This window comes from Petromyzon marinus, chromosome 61, assembly GCF_048934315.1.
Source record: "Petromyzon marinus isolate PM22_M1 ecotype Great Lakes invasive population chromosome 61, UKy_Petmar_22M1.pri1.0, whole genome shotgun sequence".
Lineage (NCBI taxonomy): Eukaryota > Metazoa > Chordata > Hyperoartia > Petromyzontiformes > Petromyzontidae > Petromyzon > Petromyzon marinus.
The window spans coordinates 3,871,796-3,894,299 of NC_133727.1; the positions used below are offsets into that span (position 1 = coordinate 3,871,796).

Here is a 22,504-nt window from a genome sequence, read left to right on the forward strand (position 1 = left end):
CGCGGAGCCACGAACCCGGCGACGCGAGCTCGATTCCCGGTCACGGCCGACACCAGTGACGAGATTATCTCATCTGGGATTTTAGAACGGCGCTTTTTGTCAAAGCGATTTACAGGAATTAAAAAATGGTACGTTAGTATACGCTGATGGGGGGAAAAGGGTTGGGATTTGAGGAGAGGTGACGTCAAGGAAGGGCGATGATAGGGAAAGGGAGAGGGGTGAGGTTTTGGAAGGGAAAGGATGTTAAAGGTTTGAAGGACGAGGGCAGGAAGTAGTAGAGCGATACGCTATTGGAAAAAACAGATACATTTTAAGGGAGAAACGAAAAAATGGCGAGTGAAAATGGCGAGCGAAGTTGCCCTGCATGATGTGGAGTGGGAATTTATTCCAACGCAGGGGATAACAGAGATTGCGAACGCAGGGGGCCTAGGTGCGACGACGTGGTAAGAAATAGGAGAAGCGAGATAGGGTGGGGCAGAACCACGGAGCGATGTGCACACAAAAGGGTGAGGAATTTTAATAAACAGCGGTAGTAAATGGGAAGCAAATGGAGTTGGACGAGGAGAAAGATAAAAATGGGTGCGACGTGGAAGATTGAAAATCATCCGGGCCGAAGCATTTTGAACTTGCTGGAGGCCAGCAGAGGCGTAGGCAGAAAGAACAAGAAGAAGGGAGTTACAGTAGTCAAGATGAGGGAATGGATGAGTATTTTAGCATCGGAAATTGAAATGAGGGGGCAAATTTTTCCTCGACCTTGAAGAGACGATTCGATTATGCACGGTTGGCTACGTACGGTGCGCGAAAGAAGTTCAACATACGTACACCAATCTGAAGCCTATATTCTTGGTTCTTTCGGTAAAGTTACGTAGAAGGGAAAACAATAAAATAATAAAAATATAAAATTCTCACGACGTTTCGACTGCAACACAAGCAATCATCATCAGGTGTGAAAACCACAGCCAAGAAAATTTGAAAGTTTACATCTGAAGCAGTTAAGGTCGCCAACTTCGTAGTGCAGCGAGCTAGCCACTACCCTACCGCTCCCCACGTGCGCGCGCGGTCACACACCCGAGCACACAAAGATTCCCCGTATAGCCTTTACAGACCGTTGGGGCAAGTGCTGTTAGCGAGGTGGCCAACACGGTACACATGAGGGGGTGGGTGGCCAGCACCACGCACCTCGTCTGACCACCGTTGCCTCCCCGGGTACTCATCGGAGGTCAAGCCGATCTAAGAGAGGCACCAGGACCGGTTGAGACAATCGTCACCGATGTTGTGGCCGTGAGCGTGGAATGGACCTCGGGTCGCCAGGTTCGCTCCCCGCGCTCGCACGCTCGCACGCACGCACGCACACGTGCCTGCAAAAACTGGAAGGAGGCCTCGAACTCCTCCACGGGGTACATCTTGACGCGGAAGAACTTGATGCCCATGATGAGGCTGATGATGCACTGAGACACCTGCGGGGTTGGCTCTTTCTGGCGCAGCTCTTTCAGCTCCGTCACAAACTTTTTGCGCACCGTGTGGAACCTGCGGGTGCAAGGTTGGGGGTGGGAGTGGGTGGGTGGGTTCGGTGGGGGGATGGTGGGGCAACCGGGGGTTTGGGGGGGTGGGCACCAGCAAACGCGAGTAGGAAACGGCGAGACCGTTGATAAGATCCACGTCACGGCGGCAATTGGATAAGTAAATATTCTGACAGATGTGAACGGGACTTGGCAGCCGCTACCAAACCCTACAGCGTGTCAACAAAACGACGAGCAGAACCTCGTGAAAACGAGAAGAAGCCGTCCTGTCCGTTGACTTATTTCGTCACTTCGATTCTCCACAAGGAAGGCGACGCGAATGATTTACTTTGAGTCGCGCGTTTTTGAGCCGCACTTTGCCATCGAACCGGGACGCATATCTGGAAGAGGTTGGGGTGGGGGGTGGGGGAGCACTCTGTGGATAAAGATCTGGCGAAACGAGCAACACGAGTTGATAACACGGCCCGAGTGTTGATAAAATACACGTCGCGGGGACACTCGCAATAACAATAATGATGATGATGATCTCAACTAACGTGCCACACAGAAGTTACTAGTTCTCCAAGGGAGAGAACAACTCAGGAGGTGCATGGAGCCGGAAGTTAAACTAAACTATTTTTTTTATTTTACCAGCTAAGGCCCACTGAGCTACGTAACGCTTTTTCAGAAGCGACCTGGCCACAAACGATATTCAACAAAGTGGCTTATCATCATCATCATCATCATCGCGTGGGAATTTTATAGCAGCGGCCAAATACTCTTAAACGCATGACGATGGTTCTAAATGTGGAGGGGAAAAACCGGAGGACCCAGAGAAAAATCCACACGACCACGGGGAGAGAGACATGCAAACTCCAAATATACAGCAGGCGTCATGGTCGGGTTGGAACCCACGACCTCCTGTATCACCAGTGCGAGGTAGTTAACATCTCGCCACGGAGAACCACAGACCAGCGGGAAGGCATCAGCCATGCGGCAAACCGGCGCTACTAACAGTGTCCAAGCACTGTGGTCCTCTGTATATGAAGGTGTTTTCGGCAAATGAATGACAGTTCACACGTGGGAGGAAACCGGAGCACCAGGAGAAAACCCATGCGTGCGAGGGAGCAACGCTCTATCCCATACAAACAAAACACGCGGAAGCCCAGAAAGAAATAAACTTGAACCTTGACAATGATGATGATGATAATAACAGCAAATGGGGCGATGGTCACTCACTTGGACTGGGCCAGCACTCCGATGACCTCTGCATATAGGTCAGCAATGATGTGCATGTTGCCGATGTTGGGACCCGAATACCTGGGAAGGGGAGAGACGCACGCGCGCACACGCACACATGCATGCCACCTGTGTGAGTGCAGAACAACACTCACCCACAGAGCATAGAACTTCGCACTGCCCCAAATATGCATTTGTAGCGGGGTGGGTTTGGATGGTGGGTGGGCTTGGGTTGGTGTGTTTCCGAGATTCGGTGGCGAACGGCACAACCATCCACGCACCCTGCCCACTTGCAGACGTCTCGGAACGGGAAAGAGGTTAGGTACTCACCCTTCCCGGTACTTGAAGTGCTTGAAAGCCAAGTTGACAACTTCATGCACCATTGAGTCCGGCACAGGATGCACTGGAATCTGTCAAATCAAGACACCACGATGCCACCACAACCACCACCACCACCGTCGCCGCCGCCACCACTGCCACCACCTCATCGGTCAAAGCTCTCTACTAACCGCCAGATCCTACAGCTGCTGCACAGGAGAGACACGCAGTGAGTACCAAGATCTGCCCATGACAAAGTCTCCCACCGTCTGGCCGCGAGAGCTCACAAGGAGCTCCGTAATCGTACAGCAGCCCACAGACCTCCGCACAGAAGATGTGAAGGTTATACCAGAGACACATAGGCTCGCGCCGAGAGGCACACGCTTACGCGGAGAGCCATAGACTCACGCGGAGACCCATAGACTCGCACAGAGACCCCACGGACTCATACACAGAGCGACAGACCTACACAGAGACACAATGGGTCATACACCAAGAGCCATAGACTCACAGAGATGCAAAGGCCAACAGAGACTCAAGACTCATACAGAGAACCTGGTCTCTGCGTGAGTCTAGGAGTCTCTATGCAAGTATATGAGTCACCTGCGTGTGAGTCTACAGGTGTCTGTGAGTCTACGGGTGTCTGTGTGAGTCTACGGGTGTCGGTGTGAGTCTACGGGTGTCTGTGTGAGTCTACGGGTGTCTGTGTGAGTCTACGGGTGTCTGTGTGAGCCTACGGGTGTCTGTGTGAGTCTATGGGTGTCTGTGTGAGTCTACGGGTGTCTGTGTGAGTCTACAGGTGTCTGTGTGAGTCTACGGGTGTCTGTGTGAGTCTACGGGTGTCTGTGTGAGTCTACGGTTGTCTGTGTGAATCTACGGGTGTATGTGTGAGTCTACGGGTGTCTGTGTGAGTCTATGGGTGTCTGTGTGAGTCTATGGGTGTCTGTGTGAGTCTATGATTGTCTGTGTGAGTCTATGGGTGTCTGTGTGAGTCTATGGGTGTCTGTGTGAGTCTATGAGTGTCTGTGTGAGTCTATGGGTGTCTGTGCGAGTCTATGGGTGTCTGTGTGAGTCTATGGGTGTCTGTGTGAGTCTATGGGTGTCTGTGTGAGCCTATGGGTGTCTGTGTGAGTCTATGGGTGTCTGTGTGAGTCTATGATTGTCTGTGTGAGTCTATGGGGTCGTTATTCGTTAACAGGGGTGGACGCTTAAGAGGGGGTTCTGCTAAAATAATTTCTTTATTATTTTATCAAGGAATGCCACAACGGCTAAAACCACCCCGAGTCGTTGGACAGGAGCCAGATAACCATCTGACGGACACACACACACACACGGGGGGGTGGGGGGGGGGAGCGACAGCAGACGGCCGGAGATTAACGATCAGACTAAGCTCGGCGAATCGCTAAAAAAATTCAACGTGCGTGCGCGTTGAATTGAGCGGCGGTTAGTTGCTGCCGCGCTGCAAAAACCCGGCGACCCGGATTCGATTCCCCGCTCACGGCCACCACCAACACACCAGCAGTGACGATTATCTCTGAGCCGGTCCCAGGCCTCGACTCGGCCTCAAATGGGTAACCCCGGTGGCGGTACGCAAACATCGCCAACGGGGAGAACAATGGCGGCTGTGGGTGGTGCTAGCACACCCCGAGTTCCACCAAACTCCTCCACCGAGCTCCGCCGAGCTGCTTCATGGAGCTCCACCACTGAGCTCCTCCAAGCTCCACCGAGCTATCCCAAGCTCCACCACCGAGCTTCCCCGAGCTCCACAACCGACTTTCCCCAAGCTCCAACGAGCTGCTCCACCGAGTTTCCGTCAAGCTCCACCACAGAGCTCCACCACAGAGCTCCACCACAGAGCTCCACCACAGAGCTCCACCGAGCTCCACCGAGCTCCACCACCGAGCTCCCGCGCACCGAGCGGCTCACCTGCTTGAGGACCTCGATGAGGGCGAGGCAGAAGATGAAGTCGATGGCCAGGTCCCTCCGCTCGAAGAGGAAGTCCCTGTCACGGTGCTGCTCATCCCTGAACACCAAAATAAACGCCAACGGCGGAGATGAGACCTGCGGTGCTACCACCGTACCATCGACACCACAACTACCCAGTGGGGGGGGGGGGGGTGAGAAGGGGGCAGGGGGCACCCACCCCCTCGTGTGCCATGCCGGCCTGCATAGTTGCTTAAAGGGCACTTGCCCCATCTTCGTGTATGAAGTTCATGATGACAATGTCTTATCCAGGGGGTCACAGGACAGACCCCCGGGTGTCACGGGTAGACCGATTGAGATGACTTTCAGATGCACCAACTTTCGCACGCTAAGACAAAGATCCCCCCGTGTGGCCTTTAACAGAATGTTGTGTGTGCGCGCATGTGTCCATCCGTGTGTGTGTGTGATGCGTGCGTGTGTGTGTGTCCATCCACGCGCGCGTGTGTGTGTATGTGTGTGTGCATACGTGTGTGCATGCGCGTGTCCGTCCGTCCGTCCGTCCATGTGTGCGTGTGTCCATTCGTGCCTGTGTGTGCGTGTGTCCACCCGTACGTGTGCGTGCGAGTGCATGCGTCCATCCGCGTGTGCGTGCGTGCGAGTGCGTGCGTGAGTGCGTGCGAGCTTGTCCCCCACCCTTTGGACTTGGTGCTGGAGCGTGGGCGGTACTCGTGAGACTCGTCGTCCACGCCGTTCTGGCGCTTGAACCAGTCGATGAGCGTGCGCAGCAGGGAGGGCAGGCAGTACTCGGCGACGGCGCTCATGGCGCTCAGCAGCTGAGAGCAAGAGACAAAAGGCCCGGCCGCCCCCCCCCCCACCCCGTGTAGCCTTAGCAGGCTCATGGTGGCACGGTTGGCTACGCACGGTGCTAAAGAAGTTCAACATAGGAGCCTTAACAGACTGTTGGGGCAAGCCAGCAGCACCTATGAAGGCCGGCACGGCGCACGAGGGGGTGGGTGGGGTGGGTGGCCAACGCCACTCCCGGCCGACTTTTGTCTCCCCGGTGGCGATGTTCACACACCGCACCGGGTACTCGTTTGAGGCCGAGTCGACCTCGGGGAGACCCAGAAGCGATTCAGATAATCGTCACTGTTGGTGGCCTTGAGCGGGAATCGAACTCGGGTCGCCGGGGTCGTAACACGGCGCGCTGAGGGCTGCACCACCGCTCCCCCACAACAGTAATGGAACAACAAAGACAAAGATCCCCCGTGTCGCCTTAACGGACAGCTGGGGCAAGCGTTGTTAGCGAGTAGCACCTATGAAGGCCGGAAAAGCACGCTGGCACACACAAAGACACAAATATACAGACACACGCAACACACGTGGACGAAGACAACAAGGAGGCAACCCAATGTGTAGCCTTTGATCCTGCTGCTGCCCATGCTACTGACGATGCTGCTAATGACGCTGCTGCTGATGATGACGCTGCTGCTGATGATGGCGCTGCTGATGACGGTGCTGCTGATGATGACGCTGCTGATGATTGCACTGCTGGTGATGGCGCTGCTGGTGATGGCGCTGCTGATGAGGATGGCGCTGCTGATGAGGATGACGCTGCCGATGATGACGCTGCTGATGATGATGACGCTGCTGATGATGACGCTGCTGATGATGACGCTGCTGGTGATGGCGCTGCTGGTGATGGCGCTACTGGTGATGGCGGTGCTGATGAGGATGACGCTGGTGATGATGACGCTGCTGATGATGACTTTGCTAATCATGACGCTGCTGGTCATGGCGGTGCTGATGATGACGCTGCTGATGATGACGCTGCTGATAATGCTGCCGTTGCTGATGCCGATGAAACCGATGCCGATGACACCGATGCTGCTGACGATGATGACGATGCTGCCGATGACGCCGACGCCTAAGCTGCGGTAAGATGACACCAACCTGATCGAACTGGAGGTCTTCTCCTCTCTGCAGCGACTTGGACAGCAGCCTCTCCTGCACGGGGATAACAGACAACGGGTCAAGCACAACCACGTTGCCAGATTGCAGTCATACCCTGCCCCGCGCGGTTTGATCGAACGCATGTTTCAGCTCCTCGCGGTTTACATATCGAGCGACATTTTACCGGAACACGGGGGTGATGTTTCGGCCTAAGCGACGTCTGGTGGGAAAGAGGTTCAACGTGCATACATACACAGAGACCCACAGACACCCACAGAGACCCGCAGAGACCTACAAAAAATAGCACGGTTGGCTACGTACGGTGTGAAAGAAGTTCAACGTATATACATACCCAGAGACTCAGACATACACAGAGACGCACAGACCAGCACGGTTGGCTACGTATAGTGTGAAAGCAGTTCAACATACACACATACACAGAGACCCAGAGACTAGCACGGTTGGCTACGTATAGTGGGAAAGAAGTTCAACATACACACATACACAGAGACCCACAGACTAGCACGGTTGGCTACGTATAGTGGGAAAGAAGTTCAACATACGTACTCACCATTGGACTCGGCCATGATGATGCCGATCACAGCCAGAGCGATACAGAGCTAGAGATATCGATCTCAAGATATCTATCTCGAGAGAAATATCTCATAGGCGGTGACATGGGGATAGTTAGAGGGAGATCACTCTCATTGGGCAGTAGTACGGAGATAGCTGAAGAGATACAAAGGCTGTCGCACTCACCATGGGCGAGGTAATGATGACTGCTGATCTTGGCCAGATTGATACAGAGACATCAATCTCGGTGCAGGGCCGGCGTTATGTCTCCATTGTTTTAGTAAGTTTTAGAGGGGCTTGGTTTGGCCCGATTTTTTTGTTATTTAGTATAGATTTATGCTTAAAATTTTCATCTGTATTGCATTATGATTGTTATTGGGATCAAACATCGAAATGGAATTTTTTTGCACTTTTTGTACGCATCATGGACGGGCGGTGCTTTTTCTCGTAGGATTTTATTGTTCATGTACGTGATGTTTAGATTTGTGTACAATTAATTTTAGGTGTATCTTGTAATTGTATTGTTTGTTGCGGTTGCACCCAAATCAAGAGCCGAATGTCTCACAGGGTAAATCCTAATAAATGAAACTGAAAAAAAACTGAAAAAACATCTCACAGGCGGTGATACGGAGATGGCTCGGGGGACAGATATCTCATGACACTGTGTAACAAAAGGTGTTTTTTTGGTTCCTGGGTAGTAAGTGTTATTTCATAATTGCTTATGCCTCAAAAGTACAGAAAACGGATATTATTATTCCCCACAAACTTTGCTTTTGTGACCAGGACAGTAAGATATTTTGAAATGTTCCTATTTTCAATGAGAAAACGTGGTGTGCATTTGTGCCATTCCTCCACGTAAAGTCCTGGTCACAAAAGCAAAGTTTGTGGGGAATAATAATAATAGCCATTTTTTATGCTTTTTAGGCATAACCAATAAAAAAAAATAACACTACCCAGGGACCAAAAATCGTGCTACATAGTGTAATCAGTGACAAGGAGATAGTTAGATGGAGAGAGCCAGAGCGATACACAGAGAGACAGAGACGTCTATGTATACAATGGTGCACGTCCCACGTTCTAGTTCGAGATGTCCATCTCACAGGCAAGCGATCAGGGGATCACAGAGGCCGCCACGCTCACCATGGGCTCGGCCATGATGATGCTGATCTTCCGCTCGGCATGCTGGGTGAACTCGGCAAAGAGGCTCTTGAGGACAAACTCCCCGGGTTTGACGCTGGGGTCCACCCCCACGGGCACCGGCGTCGCCATCATCGCGTTCATCATCCACCACCTCGTCGTCCTCCTCGTCGCCGGCGCCGCTGCTTCTGTAGCGGCGGGCGCAGCAGCCGCTGCCGCTGCGCCGTCGTCACGTCCGGGGTTACGCGGGGGGCGCCGGAGGCTCCGTCTGGGAGTCGCCGTTCCGGTGGAAGCCGGGCTCGAGGAAGTGCCGGAGGCTGCGGAGAGATGTAATTCATCGTCGCTATCACGATTGTCGTCGGCGTTGTCGTTGTTGTCGTCGTTGTTGACTTTACCGAAAGAACCAAAGAGGATGTTGTTGATATTGATCGCCGAGTCTCAGGACCCGTTTGTCGAGAGAGTCCTGCCAAGTTTAATGCAGTGGGGGGGGGGGGGGCGATTGTTGTTGTTGTTGTTGTTGTTGTTGTTGCTGCTGCTACTGCTGTGTGTGTGTGATCTCGACTCAGCAATTTGCAAAGGGGGGGGGGGCGAGAGGTTTTTCAATGGCAGTTCCACTGTTTGTGTGGGTTTAGCTATGGGAGGAGGAAACCGGAGAAAACCCACACAGAACTGTGAAAGAGAACACACAAACTCACTCGCTCGCACTCTCACACTCACAATCACTCGCTCGCACAATCAAAGCGGAGAGAACATACAAACTCCACAGCAACTCACACTCTCAGTCAATCCCTCACTCACTCGCGCTCTCACGCTCTGCAGAACGGGGGGGGGAACAAAGCACACACACACACTATTGCACACTCGCACTCACTGGATCAACCGTAACGCTTAGCCACGTCGGCTGAAGAAAGTAGCTCGGCGGGAAACCGCGTCGTGAACGTGCGCGTTCCGCTCTACAGCGGTGTGCGGGTTATAAAGCGTTCCCTAACTGAAGAGACGCGTGGCAGCGAAGACGCGTTGTACTGCGAACCCCGCCGCGCGTTAAGCGAGGACTTGCCGATGTGCCCCGGGGGCACAAACACTTAAAGTTGGTTCCGTCGCCCTGAAAACATTTCGACAAATATTGCTGTTACTTCGGCGTTGTTGTCGCTGCATTCAAACGCGGCGCTGAGGATCGTAATCGTTCCGCGGGATCTAGCCTTCCTCACTGGACGTTCGTATAATCCGGGGAGAGCACGACCACAGTCAGTGAATGAATGGGAAGGCCTCACCCCCCGCTACGGTCGAAGAATTGGTCTAGAGCAGGCCGGCCATGTGGCCAGATGACAAAAGTGTCATCCACGTACCTCTTCCATAAGGTTGGGCGCAGAGTGGCAGTCTGGATGGCGTCAGTCTCAAATTTCTCCATGAAAATGTTGGCTACAACTGGAGATAGGGGGGAGCCCATTGGGGTGCCCTCAGTTTGTTTGTAGAAAGTTCCATTCCAAGTGAAGTATGTATTGCTTAAGCAGTGTCTCACCAGGGGGGGTACCTAAGTGTTCAGTCCTTGATGAACCAAGTCTTCAATGATTGCGATGGTGTCAGGTACAGGAACTTTGGTGAATAGGGAAACTACATCAACACTGACAAGCAGGTCGTCTGGGGACAGGGAAATACCCTTGATTGTCGATACCAGGTGAGTAGAATTTTGTACCGCAGAGGTGGTTTTTCCAGTGAAAGGCCGCAGGATTTCAGACAGAAAACGAGCCAGTTTGTAGGTGGGGGAGTTGATAGAAGAGACGATGGGACAAAGGGTTGTATCTACTTTATGTATTTTTGGAAAGCCGTATAATCTTGGTGGCCTGGCAGCAGAAGGTTTCAACGAGAACTGTTTGGTTTCATCAATTCATGCGGTTGAATCAGAAATCATTTTGTTGGTTTGTATGACGAGGCTGTTGGTGGGATCTCTTTTTATTTTTGTATAGCTGCCATCATTGAGTAATTCTTGAATTTTGTTGTTATATTCTATTTTATCCATGATGACATTGGCATTGCCCTTGTCGGCTGAGAGGATGACAATGTCATCCCTCTTTTTTAATTTATATAATTCAAGACGCTTATCTTTGCTGAGGTTGCTAGCTGGCATCTTAGCGTTTTTGAGGGTTGCAGCGATTTCAGATCTTGCTACGTCTGCAGCAATGTGACCCAGGCCCTTGAGAGCCACATCTACTTGGGCAATGATATCATTAACTGGTATGTGTTTAGGTGTGACTGCAAAGTTTAGCCCTTTAGCTAAAACGGATTTCAGACCATCGGAAATAGAATTGTACTGCGATTAATTACGACTTTGTTAACGTCTAGCTTTTTGGTGTGTGGGTCCGGTATTTTGTTGGAGAGGCGGTTGAATTTGGAAATCAAGTTGTCCTTACATTTGGTCGACATAGTGGCAGCTGAAGAGGCAGTCATATTGTCTACATGTTCCCAATCCAATGTGGACATTGTTGCCGTCAATGACAAGTGTGATTTGTAGAGTGTCTTGTCTAACTGATCTAGTTCGGTGCGTATAAGTCTGATTTTCTCTGAGATAAGAGCTAAGCTAGTTCTGGAAAGAATTCGTTTCGCATTAGAAGAAGTTACAGCAGCAGAGGTCAGTGTAAATGCGATTGGTATTACCCCAGAGTCGCGGCATCTCTTCAGAAAGGTGAGAGACTCGATCAGCTGAGCCTTATTATCCCGGAGTTTGTTGAAGGATCTCAAAGTTATGTGGAAACCCTCCCCGTAGAGGCGGTTAAATTTTGATTTAAAGCTTTCGTGACAGCAGGGATTCATAATATTGGTTCTTTTTGTAAAGTCACATAGAAGGGAAACAATAAAATAATAAAAATATAAAACAATACAATTCTCACGACGTGTCGACTGCAACACAAGCAATCATCATCAGGTGTGAAAACCACAGTAAGAAAATTTGTAAAAAAGTGGCGTTTTTTTAACGTTAGCAACACGGAGAGCGATTTGACAGTTTGTTCAGATGGACGAGTCCATCTATGTTCGGAAAAGAGGAGGGGGGGGAGACGAAAATAATGGATACGGTCTGAAAGCCACCGTAAGCGTGAACAATCAATTAAGACCCAAAATGATTTATCAAATCCTTCCAATGATTGCAAAGCCAGAATCCATCTTCTCGTTTGAAATTGTCTCCGTGTTTGTATATGTGGATAGCCTCATGAACGAATCTCTCATGGTAGTCAGATGGCTTGCAAAGAACCTCTGTCTTGGAGAAGTCAATGTCATGTGAGCCTACTAAATTATAACAGTGACCTGCCACGGCCGAGGTGTTGGTCCTACCATGTTTAATTATTGTTTCCCTTCTACGTGACTTTACCGAAAGAACCAAGAATATGAATCCTTGCAGTCACGAAAGCTTTCAATCAAAAATAATAATGACGATGTCAAACTAGCGGTGTCGCGCAAGAGTTGCTTGCTCTCGAAGAGAGGGGACCACCCAGAGCAGCTGGGTGGCATTGTCTACGCAGCTAGCCGGCGCTACCAGCATTTGCCCAAACTCTGCGGTCTTCTGTATTTTAAAAACCCTTTCACCGTTTGCGAGATGTTACCGCAAGTTTTGGGAGGTGTGGGTGTTGTCCCATTCACCGCCGAATCTCGGAACGTGCGAGCGGCTCGGCGTTCACTTTATTTCGAGAGGCGTAGCAGCGCCGTTGTTTTTTAAAGACGTTGTTACTCGACCCGCAGAGAACCGCAGAGACGCGACCGCAGCCACTCTGCGATAGCCGGCGCCGAAACTGTGCCACGCGCTCTCTCTCGTACAGCTTTGTGGGAGCCTCGGGTACGTCTTCCGATCTGAAGAAGTATCGGAACGGAATCGGAAGAAAAACCGATGACGTGCACATCATCGGAATGGGAAAGGGTTGAGACGTTTTCGGGGCAATTAACGAGCGTCGACATGCGTGCAAGGAGGAAACCGGAGCGCCCGGAGAAAACCCACGCGTGCGAGGGGGGCAACGCTCGATCCCGTACAGGGGGTGTGGGGGGGTGGTAGGTGTTGGGGTGTGGGGGGGAGGCAGGGGAGGAGGACCATTTCATTCCGTGCACCTAGGCCTAAAGACTACCGCTCCCCACCAGGTTGCTTTGTTTCAATTAGTCCTTCGCTCTGTCAAGGCCTGGTTGACAACAAACCGGGGGAGGCCGGGTGGGCCCAGGGGGCAGAGGTTATCAGCGAAAAACGCGGCGGATTTACCACGACGGACGGTCGAGGGGACAGTTTTTTTTTCTTCTCCTCAATCTCTCTCGGTTTGTTTCAAAAACGTGAATAAAAACAAATCCTCGTGTTTGCCGTTCACGCTGGCCGCGCGATCGATCGTGACTGCGATTGCGCGAAGGCTGCGAGCGCTGTCGGCGCCGCGTGTCGCTTCATCAGCGGCGCAGTCGCAAAGCACAGATGGCCGTGGTCTATCCGCTGCTGGCCGAATGAAAGTCTCCAAACAAGCTCGATGTGAATCGAGGAATCTAAGCCGTCTTCGTACCGGTTTCGCCCACCGACAACGCATCCGTCTCACTAAAGCCCACCGGCCACGTCTTATCGTTCGTCATTGTTAATATATTTATATTATTCTGCAAGTTTGCCAAAGCGAAGCCTCGCCGAATCTCATGAACTCGCTTTCAGGAGGGATTCCTGCCAAGTTGGGTGTTGTTGCTGCCGCCGCTGTGCGTGAACGCGTGATCCCAATCGAGCGACTTTGAGGGACATTTTTTTCATCGCCGACATGTCCGGCCAATGACGGCAGTTGGTTAACGTTGAGTGTCGTTTTGAGCCCCACACACGGCAGAGAGGCACCCGGGTCGAACCCAGGTCCCCCCCCCCCTCCTTGCCGTGAGGCATCGAAGCCGCGTTGGCGAGATGTTAACTACCTCGCCCGGTGTACAGGAGGTCGTGGAAAATATGGACTCCACGTGTTTCGTCTGCATGGGGATCGAGTGTGGCCCCCTCTCGCACGCGTGGGTTTTCTCCGGGTGCTCCGGTTTCCATCCCACGTCACGTGAAATCTCGTTAATTGGCCGAAAACACCTTCAAATAAACAGAGGACCGCAGAACTTGGGCACATTGTAAGTAGCGCCGGCTTGCCGCGGGGCTGATGCCCTCCCACTGCTCCGTGGTTTGCGGTGGCGAGATGTTAACTATCTCACCTCGTATATAAGAGGTCGTGGATTCGATCCTGACCCTGACGCCTGCTGTATATGTGGAGTTTGCGTGTCTCTCTCTCTCTCTCTCCGTGGTGAGATGTTAACTGCCTCGCTTGGTATGCAGGAGGTCGTGGGTTCGATCCCGACCCTGATGCCTGCTGCTGTATATTTGGAGTTTGCGGTGTCTCCTCTCTCTCACCCCTGTGGTCGCGTGGAGTTTTCTCCGGGTCCTCCAGTTTTTCCCTCCACATTTAGAATCAACGTTGCGCTTCAAGCGTATTTGGCTGCTAAAAATATCCACGTGACGATGATGAGCCACTTCGTTGAGCTATCATGTGTGGCCAGGTCATTTCTGAAAAACAGGTTAAAAAGTAGCTCAGTGGGGCCTTACCTGGTAAAATTAATCAGAGTTGAATTTTTTTTTATAGTCACCACTGTGCTAGGCTGCTGCCACCTCTGGATTCTAAAGTTTATCTTGCACTGGGGAAGGAAGCGCGCACACACGCAAGATAAAGGCTCGCTTTTTGGGCTGGTTGGCAGCTTGTAAAAACCTGAAATTCCAGAGTATTTTTTTTTTGCTGCTGCCGGAATCCAGATTCCACGCAGAGGACCGAACAAAGCAAAAAAGACAGAGACAAAGATCCCCCGGATAGCCTTGAACAGACTGCTGAGGCAAGTGCTGTTAGCGAGCAGCACCTACGAAGGCCGGAACGGCACACAAAGGGGGTGGGGGGGTTGCCAGCACCACGCCCGACCGCCTTTGTCTCCCTCGTGGCGATATTTACACAGCGCGTTTGAGGCCGAGTCGACCTTAGGGGAGGCCCAGGACCGGTTCAGATATTCGTCGCCGGTGTTGGCCCGCGAGCGGGACTCGAACCCGGGTCGCCGGGTTCGTAGCGCAGTGTAGCGCTGACCGCTGCACCGCCACTCCACCAGACTGTAGGGGCAAGTGCTGTTAGCGAGCACCTATGAAGGCCACTCCGTCACCACCGTGTGAACAACACAACCCCGGGAGGGGCAGGCTGGCGAGACGGGGCAATTCGTGCGCGACCTTTGACCGCTCAAAACCGCTGGGAATGCAAAGAAAAAAAGGGGGGGGGGCTTTTTTTTGCGCGTGGTCCAAATCAAACAGGGCTCAATGCAAATAAGTGTCAGTGACCATCGTCGTCGGCCAGGATCCATCCGCTGCTGGATGGAGGCCTCCACCTCCTGCATACAGGGCGAGGTGGTTAACATCATGCCTCCCGCCCCCCTACTCACATGTTTATATGAGAAAAAGTGGCGGCATGACCCACCTGCAAAAGAGACCGACAGCTCAGTACGATTTCGATTTAAAGCTTTCGTGACTGCAAGGATTCATCTTCTTTGGTTATTTCGGTAAAGTCACCACGTAGAATGAGAATAAAATAATAAAATAACACGATAAAATTCTCACGACGTTTCGTCCCGACAGTTCTGTACCTTTCACCTGAAGACGGCCGCTTGCATTGTGGCCGAAACGTCGTGAGAATTTTATTGTGTTATTTTATTATTTTATTCTCATTCTACGTGGTGACTTTACCGAAAGAACCAAAGAAGCTCAGTATGACTTTCCGAGAAAAATGAGAAATTTTTAAAAACATTTTATATGTATAAATGTTAAGTGTGCGTGTGACAACAGTGCCCTAAGCCACCAATGCCCTCTGACCAAACGCCGTCCCGTGCTCTGTGTTCCGCTGACTGTGTCATGTCTGTACGTATGTATGCAGAACTTATTTTGCGCCGCACGTAGCTAACTGCGCTGATCTGTGGATCTCTGTGTATGTGCATATGTTGAACTTCTTTTGCACCGTACGTAGCAAACCGTGCTGATCTGTGGGTCTCTCTGTGTGTATGTTGAACTTCTTTTGCACCGTACGTAGCAAACCGTGCTGATCTGTGGGTCTCTGTGTGTGTTGAACTTCTTTCTCACCATACGTAGCCAACCGTGCTAATCTGTGGGTCTCTGTGTGTATGTTGAACTTCTTTCTCACCGTACGTAGCCAACCGTGCTAATCTGTGGGTCTCTGTGTGTGTTGAACTTCTTTCTCACCGTACGTAGCCAACCGTGCTAATCTGTGGGTCTCTGTGTGTGTTGAACGTCTCTCTCACCGTACGTAGCCAACCGTGCTGATCTGTGGGTCTCTGTGTGTGTTGAACTTCTCTCTCACCGTACGTAGCCAACCGTGCTAACCTGTGGGTCTCTGTGTGTGTTGAACTTCTTTCTCACCGTACGTAGCCAACCGTGCTAATCTGTGGGTCTCTGTGTGTGTTGAACGTCTCTCTCACCGCACGTAGCCAACCGTGCTGATCTGTGGGTCTCTGTGTGTGTATGCTGAACTTCTTTCTCACCGTACGTAGCCAACCGTGCTGATCTGTGGGTCTCTGTGTGTATGTTGAACTTCTTTCTCACCGTACGTAGCCAACCGTGCTGATCTGTGGGTCTCTGTGTGTGTATGCTGAACTTCTTTCTCACCGTACGTAGCCAACCGCGCTGATCGGAGGTGCGACCAAAACGTACAAACCCCGTCCCGAGCCCGGGAGTCGAACCCGCGCGCCCTCCCTTGCTGCGAGGCTCAAGCGTCACCGCTGCATTGCCACGGGGCTGGCGGGGGCTGCGTGGGGAGGGCGCCATTTGATGTCGGTACGTAACATTCACGGGGGGGGGGGGGGGGAGGAATAAAGCCGGCTTGTGAGAGATTTTTTTTTTAACGATCCGCACGGAAAAACCCCGCGGGACCGCGTGGACGCACGGAACGCGGAGAACGGCGGCCCCTGTGGCGGCGGATGGCGAACAATGTTCTGGCCTGTAACCCCCCCCCCCCACCCCCCCCCCCCCCCGACGGTGGCGGCACAACCACCAACACCGACCCCCTCCCCCATCCTCCCCGCCCCCCCACCCCCCACCACCAGAGTTGGCATCACCGGTTCTCAACCCTCCTCCTCAAGGTGCCCGGAATTATCGGCAGAGGCCGGGAACCAGGGCAGTCGTTCCACCCCCACCCCCCCCCCCTACCGGGCGAATCGAGGCGACCGGCCCCGGGCCCCTCGCTTTGGGGGATACGGGGCGAGGGCGGTGCCCGGGGCCCCTCGTGCTTCAACGTCACGGAGTCAGATGTAAATACTTTCCGCTTTAGTTTGAAGGCGCTGGTGGTGGTGGTGGTGGGGGGCACCCCCCCCCCCCCACCGCCCCCACTATGGGCGGACCTGGCCTGCGATGTGCGAGAGCTTCCTCGGACGTTACCTGTGCAGGAGAATCCCTCCCCCCACCCCTCCCCTCTTAACGACGGTGATTTTGGTTCCATGAAACCGGTCGTTAAGCGATTTGGGTCGTTAAGCGAGCGTAAGAAATTGCATGTTGAAGGCTGAATTCGTTCCGATAGCGTCGAAAGTTATCCCCTTTTTCACCCAGAAAACGCACTTTAGAATATTTAAACAATGGATATTAATACATGAAGATACTAACATTGCAACCAGGTAATATTAAAATAAACACGGTTAATCAACGCATTAATTAATATTTACTGTACCTACGACAGCCCGTCGTTAACAGGGGAATGGTCAGTAAGCAACCACATTGGGCTCTAAGGAGGCACTACACTATATACTACACTACTATACACTACACTATACACTACACTACTACACTACTATACACTACAATATACTACACATCGGACTCTATGGAGGCCTGTCGTGATTAGTTGTTAACAGGGGTGGTCGTAAAGAATGTCACCTGTAGTGTGAGTGTAATGATTATTATTGCCCTGCCCTGTAGTCTGACTGGATGTCACCTGTAGTGTGAGTGTAATTATTACTATTGCCCTGTCCTGTAGTCTCACTGGATGTCACCCATAGTGTGAGTGTAATTATTACTATTGCCCTGTCCTGTAGTCTGACTGGATGTCACCCATAGTGTGAGTGTAATTATTACTATTGCCCTGTCCTGTAGTCTGACTGGATGTCACCTGTAGTGTGAGTGTAATTATTACTATTGCCCTGTCCTGGAGTCTGACTGGATGTCACCTGTAGTGTGAGTGTAATTATTACTATTGCCCTGTCCTGTAGTCTGACTGGATGTCACCTGTAGTGCGAGTGTAATTATTACTATTGCCCTGCCCTGTATTCTGACTGGATGTCACCTGTAGTGTGAGTGTAATTATTACTATTGCCATGTCCTGTAGTCTGACTGGATGTCACCTGTAGTGTGAGTGTAATTACTACCATTGCCCTGCCCTGTAGTCTGACTGGATGTCACCTGTAGTGTGAGTGTAATTACTACTATTGCCCTGTCCTGTAGTCTGACTGGATGTCACCTGTAGTGTGAGTGTAATTATTACTATTGCCCTGTCCTGTAGTCTGACTGGATGTCACCTTTAGTGTGAGTGTAATTATTACCATTGCCCTGTCCTGTAGTCTGACTGGATGTCACCTGTAGTGCGAGTATAATTACAACTATTGCCCTGCCCTGTAGTCTGACTGGATGTCACCTGTAGTGCGAGTGTAATTATTACTATTGCCATGTCCTGTAGTCTGACTGGATGTCACCTGCACTGTGAGTGTAATTACTACTATTGCCATGTCCTATAGTCTGACTGGATGTCACCTGTAGTGTGAGTGTAATTACTACTATTGCCATGTCCTGTAGTCTGACTGGATGTCACCTGTACTGTGAGTGTAATTATTAGTATTGGCATGTCCTGTAGTCTGACTGGATGTCACCTGTACTGCGAGTGTAATTATTACTATTGCCATGTCCTGTAGTCTGACTGGATGTCACCTGCACTGTGAGTGTAATTACTACTATTGCCATGTCCTATAGTCTGACTGGATGTCACCTGTAGTGTGAGTGTAATTACTACTATTGCCATGTCCTGTAGTCTGACTGGATGTCACCTGCACTGTGAGTGTAATTACTACTATTGCCATGTCCTGTAGTCTGACTGGATGTCACCTGTACTGTGAGTGTAATTATTAGTATTGGCATGTCCTGTAGTCTGACTGGATGTCACCTGTACTGTGAGTGTAATTATTACCATTGCCCTGTCCTGTAGTCTGACTGGATGTCACCTGAAGTGTGATTGTAATTATTACTATTGGTATGTCCTGTAGTCTGACTGGATGTCACCTGTAGCGAGTGTAATTATTACCATTGGCCTGTCCTGTAGTTTAGAAACATGCTATACATTTCCACTTGATGATGATGATAAGCCACTTTGTTGAGCTATCATTTGTGATAGCCAGGTCGCTTCTGAAAAAAAGCTACCGGCTCGGTGGGCATTACCTGGTAAAATAAATAAAATAGTTTTAGTTTAGGCCGTACGTATGCTGGACTTCTTTCGCGCAGCACGTAGCCAACCGCGCTAATCGGAGGTGCGCACGCGGGGGAAGGACAACAAACTGCACGCACGTGCAACGCACAAGCGCCCGAGCACAAAAACACAGTGCCGAGCCTACACTCTGCGCTTGGGAACGCGGTCTTTTCATGGCGGGCGTCCGAAACCTGGCCTCGAACCCAGCGGCTCAGTCCCGGCCATTGCGAGCCCCCCACCCCCCCGAGCCCTACTGCCAAACCCGAAGCCACCCCCTCCGCCCCCCACCCCACCCCGCCCCTACCCTAACCTCCCCGCACCCTCACCCAGCTCTCATCACAAACAATGTTTACCTTCGACAACAACAAAAAAAACAAAGATCCCCCGTGTATCCCACGCAGGCTGTCGAGGCAAGTGCTGTTAGCAAGGCCGGCACGGCGGCAGGAGGGGGTGGGCGTGGCTAGTAACCGCTAATCGACCCATTAAAGACGAAGATCCTCTATGCATAGCCTTAACGCATTGAGCGGAAATCAAACCCTGGTCGCCCGGATTCGTAGCGCAAACGCGCTTACCGCAACACTAATTACCGTTCCCCATATACAAAGATACAGATTCTCCCCCGTATAGCCCAAACAGACTGTTGGGGCAAGTGCTGTTAGCGAGCGTCTATGAAGGCAGGCACGGCACACGAGGGGTTCGGGGGCCGGCACCACGCCAGACCGCACGAGGTACTCATTTGAGTCGATCTACGGGGAGGCCCAGGACCGGTTCGGACATTTCGTCACCGGTGTTGGGCGCGAGCGGGAATGGCATTCAGGTCGCCGGCTTCATACTGCGGCACTGCAACCCCTAACCGCGACCGCTCCCACATATACAAACACACAAGCATGCACGCACACACCGAGCCAAATCCGCACCACCGCCACCCCGAACTTCTCACCAAACAAGAACGATCGCGCCCTTCTGCTTTTCGCGGCAACGCCGGCGATACGGACATCATCCCTGCCGGCGCCGGTGCCCTCATCCGTCGCCGCCGCCGTGTTCAGGTTCGATGGGCAGCTCTCTCTCCGGCGCACGACTCCCTTGAGCTCCACGCTGGGCACGGGAGCCGGCTGCCCCGGGCCGTCCAGCGACCCGCCTAACCCCTTGGAGAAAAACACCCGCTTCACCGCGGCCATGCCGTCGCCGGATCGTCTCTCCCGGGTTTTTACTTTTCTTTTAACCACCGGATCGTCTTCGGATTCACAGTCTCGCCATCGCCTCTTGGGTTTCGCCGGGTTTGCCGTTGCTCGGCATTCCTTTCCAGCTCTCCGCTCCGCTCCCTCGCTCGCTCACTCCCCCCCCACCCCCCCCCCACCCTGACGACGATGGTAAAAATTCCAGTGGGCCAAGATCTGGCAAACGATTCGGGCGACGCTTTCGCCCCAAAGCGAGGACGCGTCCGGCTAAGCCACCTCTATGAAGGAGGCGCTGCCAAATTTTTCGGCCCGTACCCAGCCACGCTGCCACGGCGCCACGGCGAAGACTGCAAAGCCAGTTGGCGACGATTAATATCCTTCTTGATTATTGTTGTTGTTGGTGGTGGTGGTGAAAGTTTTGTTGGGCTGACAGGAAGCCCTACGGCCACGCGACTAACCGCCCAGCAAACTTTCTCCCTTTGCCAAAGGGAGGCTTTTTTCATCCAAGCATGTGCCACCCGCCGGGTGCTACCACTACGAGCGTTTTAAGAAGGGTTTTTTTTCTTTCCCCAACACTGTGCGGGGCAGGGGGGGGATGGAAAAGTGGTTTGTGCCACTTTCCAAAATTACGTAGGGGTGTTGGGATTGACATTCCGGATGAATGTGGTGATGCGTGTGATTTACAAGGCTATGTTGCATCTTCTCTAAAGAATAAATGTTCGTGGCTTATATATTTATTTGGAATTTTACTTGTTTTTAACTAAACTAAGTAGCAGGTGAAGTCAAGGTCAAAGCGAGTTCCTGCTTAAACGTGAGCTGTTGAGACATAGGTGTTCTGCGCAGGCCTCAGCCAGTAGTGTAAATTCCGCATTTCTATGACGGGATCGAGCCAGACCAGTTAGGGGAGTTCAGTTCGGATATAATTAGCCACCCATCGGAATCAGAATCTTTATTTATCCCTGGAGAAATACGATGGGCTATGAAGCTCTTTTCCACAGACGTCCAATACTTCACAGATGATGATGATGATGTTGGCCGTGGCAGCGAATTAAATTCGGCTCGCCGAGTTCGTAGCGCGGCGCGCTATGAACATTTTGCCGCCGTTCCACCCACGCACACATTGCTCGAATTCTAGATTATAATTAATTCATTCGCGTGTAGATAAATGCCGAGTTCCGAGTATCAAAATTAATCGTCAGATGATAAACACCTCCTTCCCACATCCGTCTCGCCACGTTAAAAAAATGTTAACTTTTTTCTTTACACACAACCCATCAGCAAGACGGCCTTCTGGGACCGAATTTTTTTTTTTTTAGCAAGCTAAACTCTGGACAAGTTTCGATATGCAGTGTCTCATCAGCAGCAGTCAAGCTCTGCTTGAACCATTTGCTGGTCAACTTCCAGATGTTATAGGCAAGGACCGGTTTCGACATTCAGTGTGTCATCAGCAGCAGTCAAGGCTAACTAGAATAAATTAATATTTTTATTTACCATTTTTATTTTACCAGGTAAAGGCCTCACTGAGCTATGAAGCTCTTTTTCAAAAGCGATCTGGCCACCACAAATGATAGCTCAACAAAGTGGCTTATCACGTGAAATTGTACAGCAGCCAAATACTCTAAACGCGTGATGTTGATTTCTTAATGCGGAGGGGAAAAACCGGAGGACCCGGAGAAAAATCCACGCGACCACGGGGAGAGAGAGAGAGACAACGCAGACTCCAAATATAAAGCAGACGTCGGGGTCGGCATTGAACCCACGACCTCCTGTAGACCAGGCGAGGTAGTTAACATCTAACCATGGAGAGAGAGAGACACGCAAACTAAACTATACAGCAGGCGTCAGGGTCGGGATCAAACCCACGACCTCCTGTACGCCAGGCGAAGTAGTTAACATCTCCTAGCCACCGCGGCAATACTCGCGAGCTGCCAGATGTGTCTAGCCAAGGGCCCTCTCCGTTCGACAAGGCTCCCACTTCGACACAAAAGCGTACGATTCGCAACACCAAAAAAATCATTATGGGGTTTTGTCGTGCACAATGTATATATACAGGGTGTCCCATAAATATGGAATCATCTGGGAAAAATAACTCAATCATATATTTCTGCTTTTTCTGCAGGCCGAAGATGTCTCCGAGTAAGGAAGAACGAGTCCAGCTAATTCTACTCGTTGGAGATCG

At 51.6% G+C, this 22,504-nt stretch overlaps 1 protein-coding gene across 1 annotated transcript in view; it reads right to left on the reverse strand.

Moving 5' to 3' along the window:
- The window catches only part of FRYL (FRY like transcription coactivator), a 121,205-nt gene extending 99,062 nt beyond the window's left edge, over positions 1-22,143 (reverse strand). The window contains 8 exon segments of the mRNA XM_076053472.1: positions 1,359-1,527; positions 2,739-2,819; positions 3,069-3,148; positions 4,983-5,079; positions 5,673-5,812; positions 6,930-6,983; positions 8,643-8,956; positions 20,088-22,143. Coding sequence (XP_075909587.1) covers positions 1,359-1,527; positions 2,739-2,819; positions 3,069-3,148; positions 4,983-5,079; positions 5,673-5,812; positions 6,930-6,983; positions 8,643-8,956; positions 20,088-20,325 — 1,173 coding nt within the window. The 5' untranslated portion in view covers positions 20,326-22,143.
- Positions 22,144-22,504: the final 361 nt, after the last annotated feature.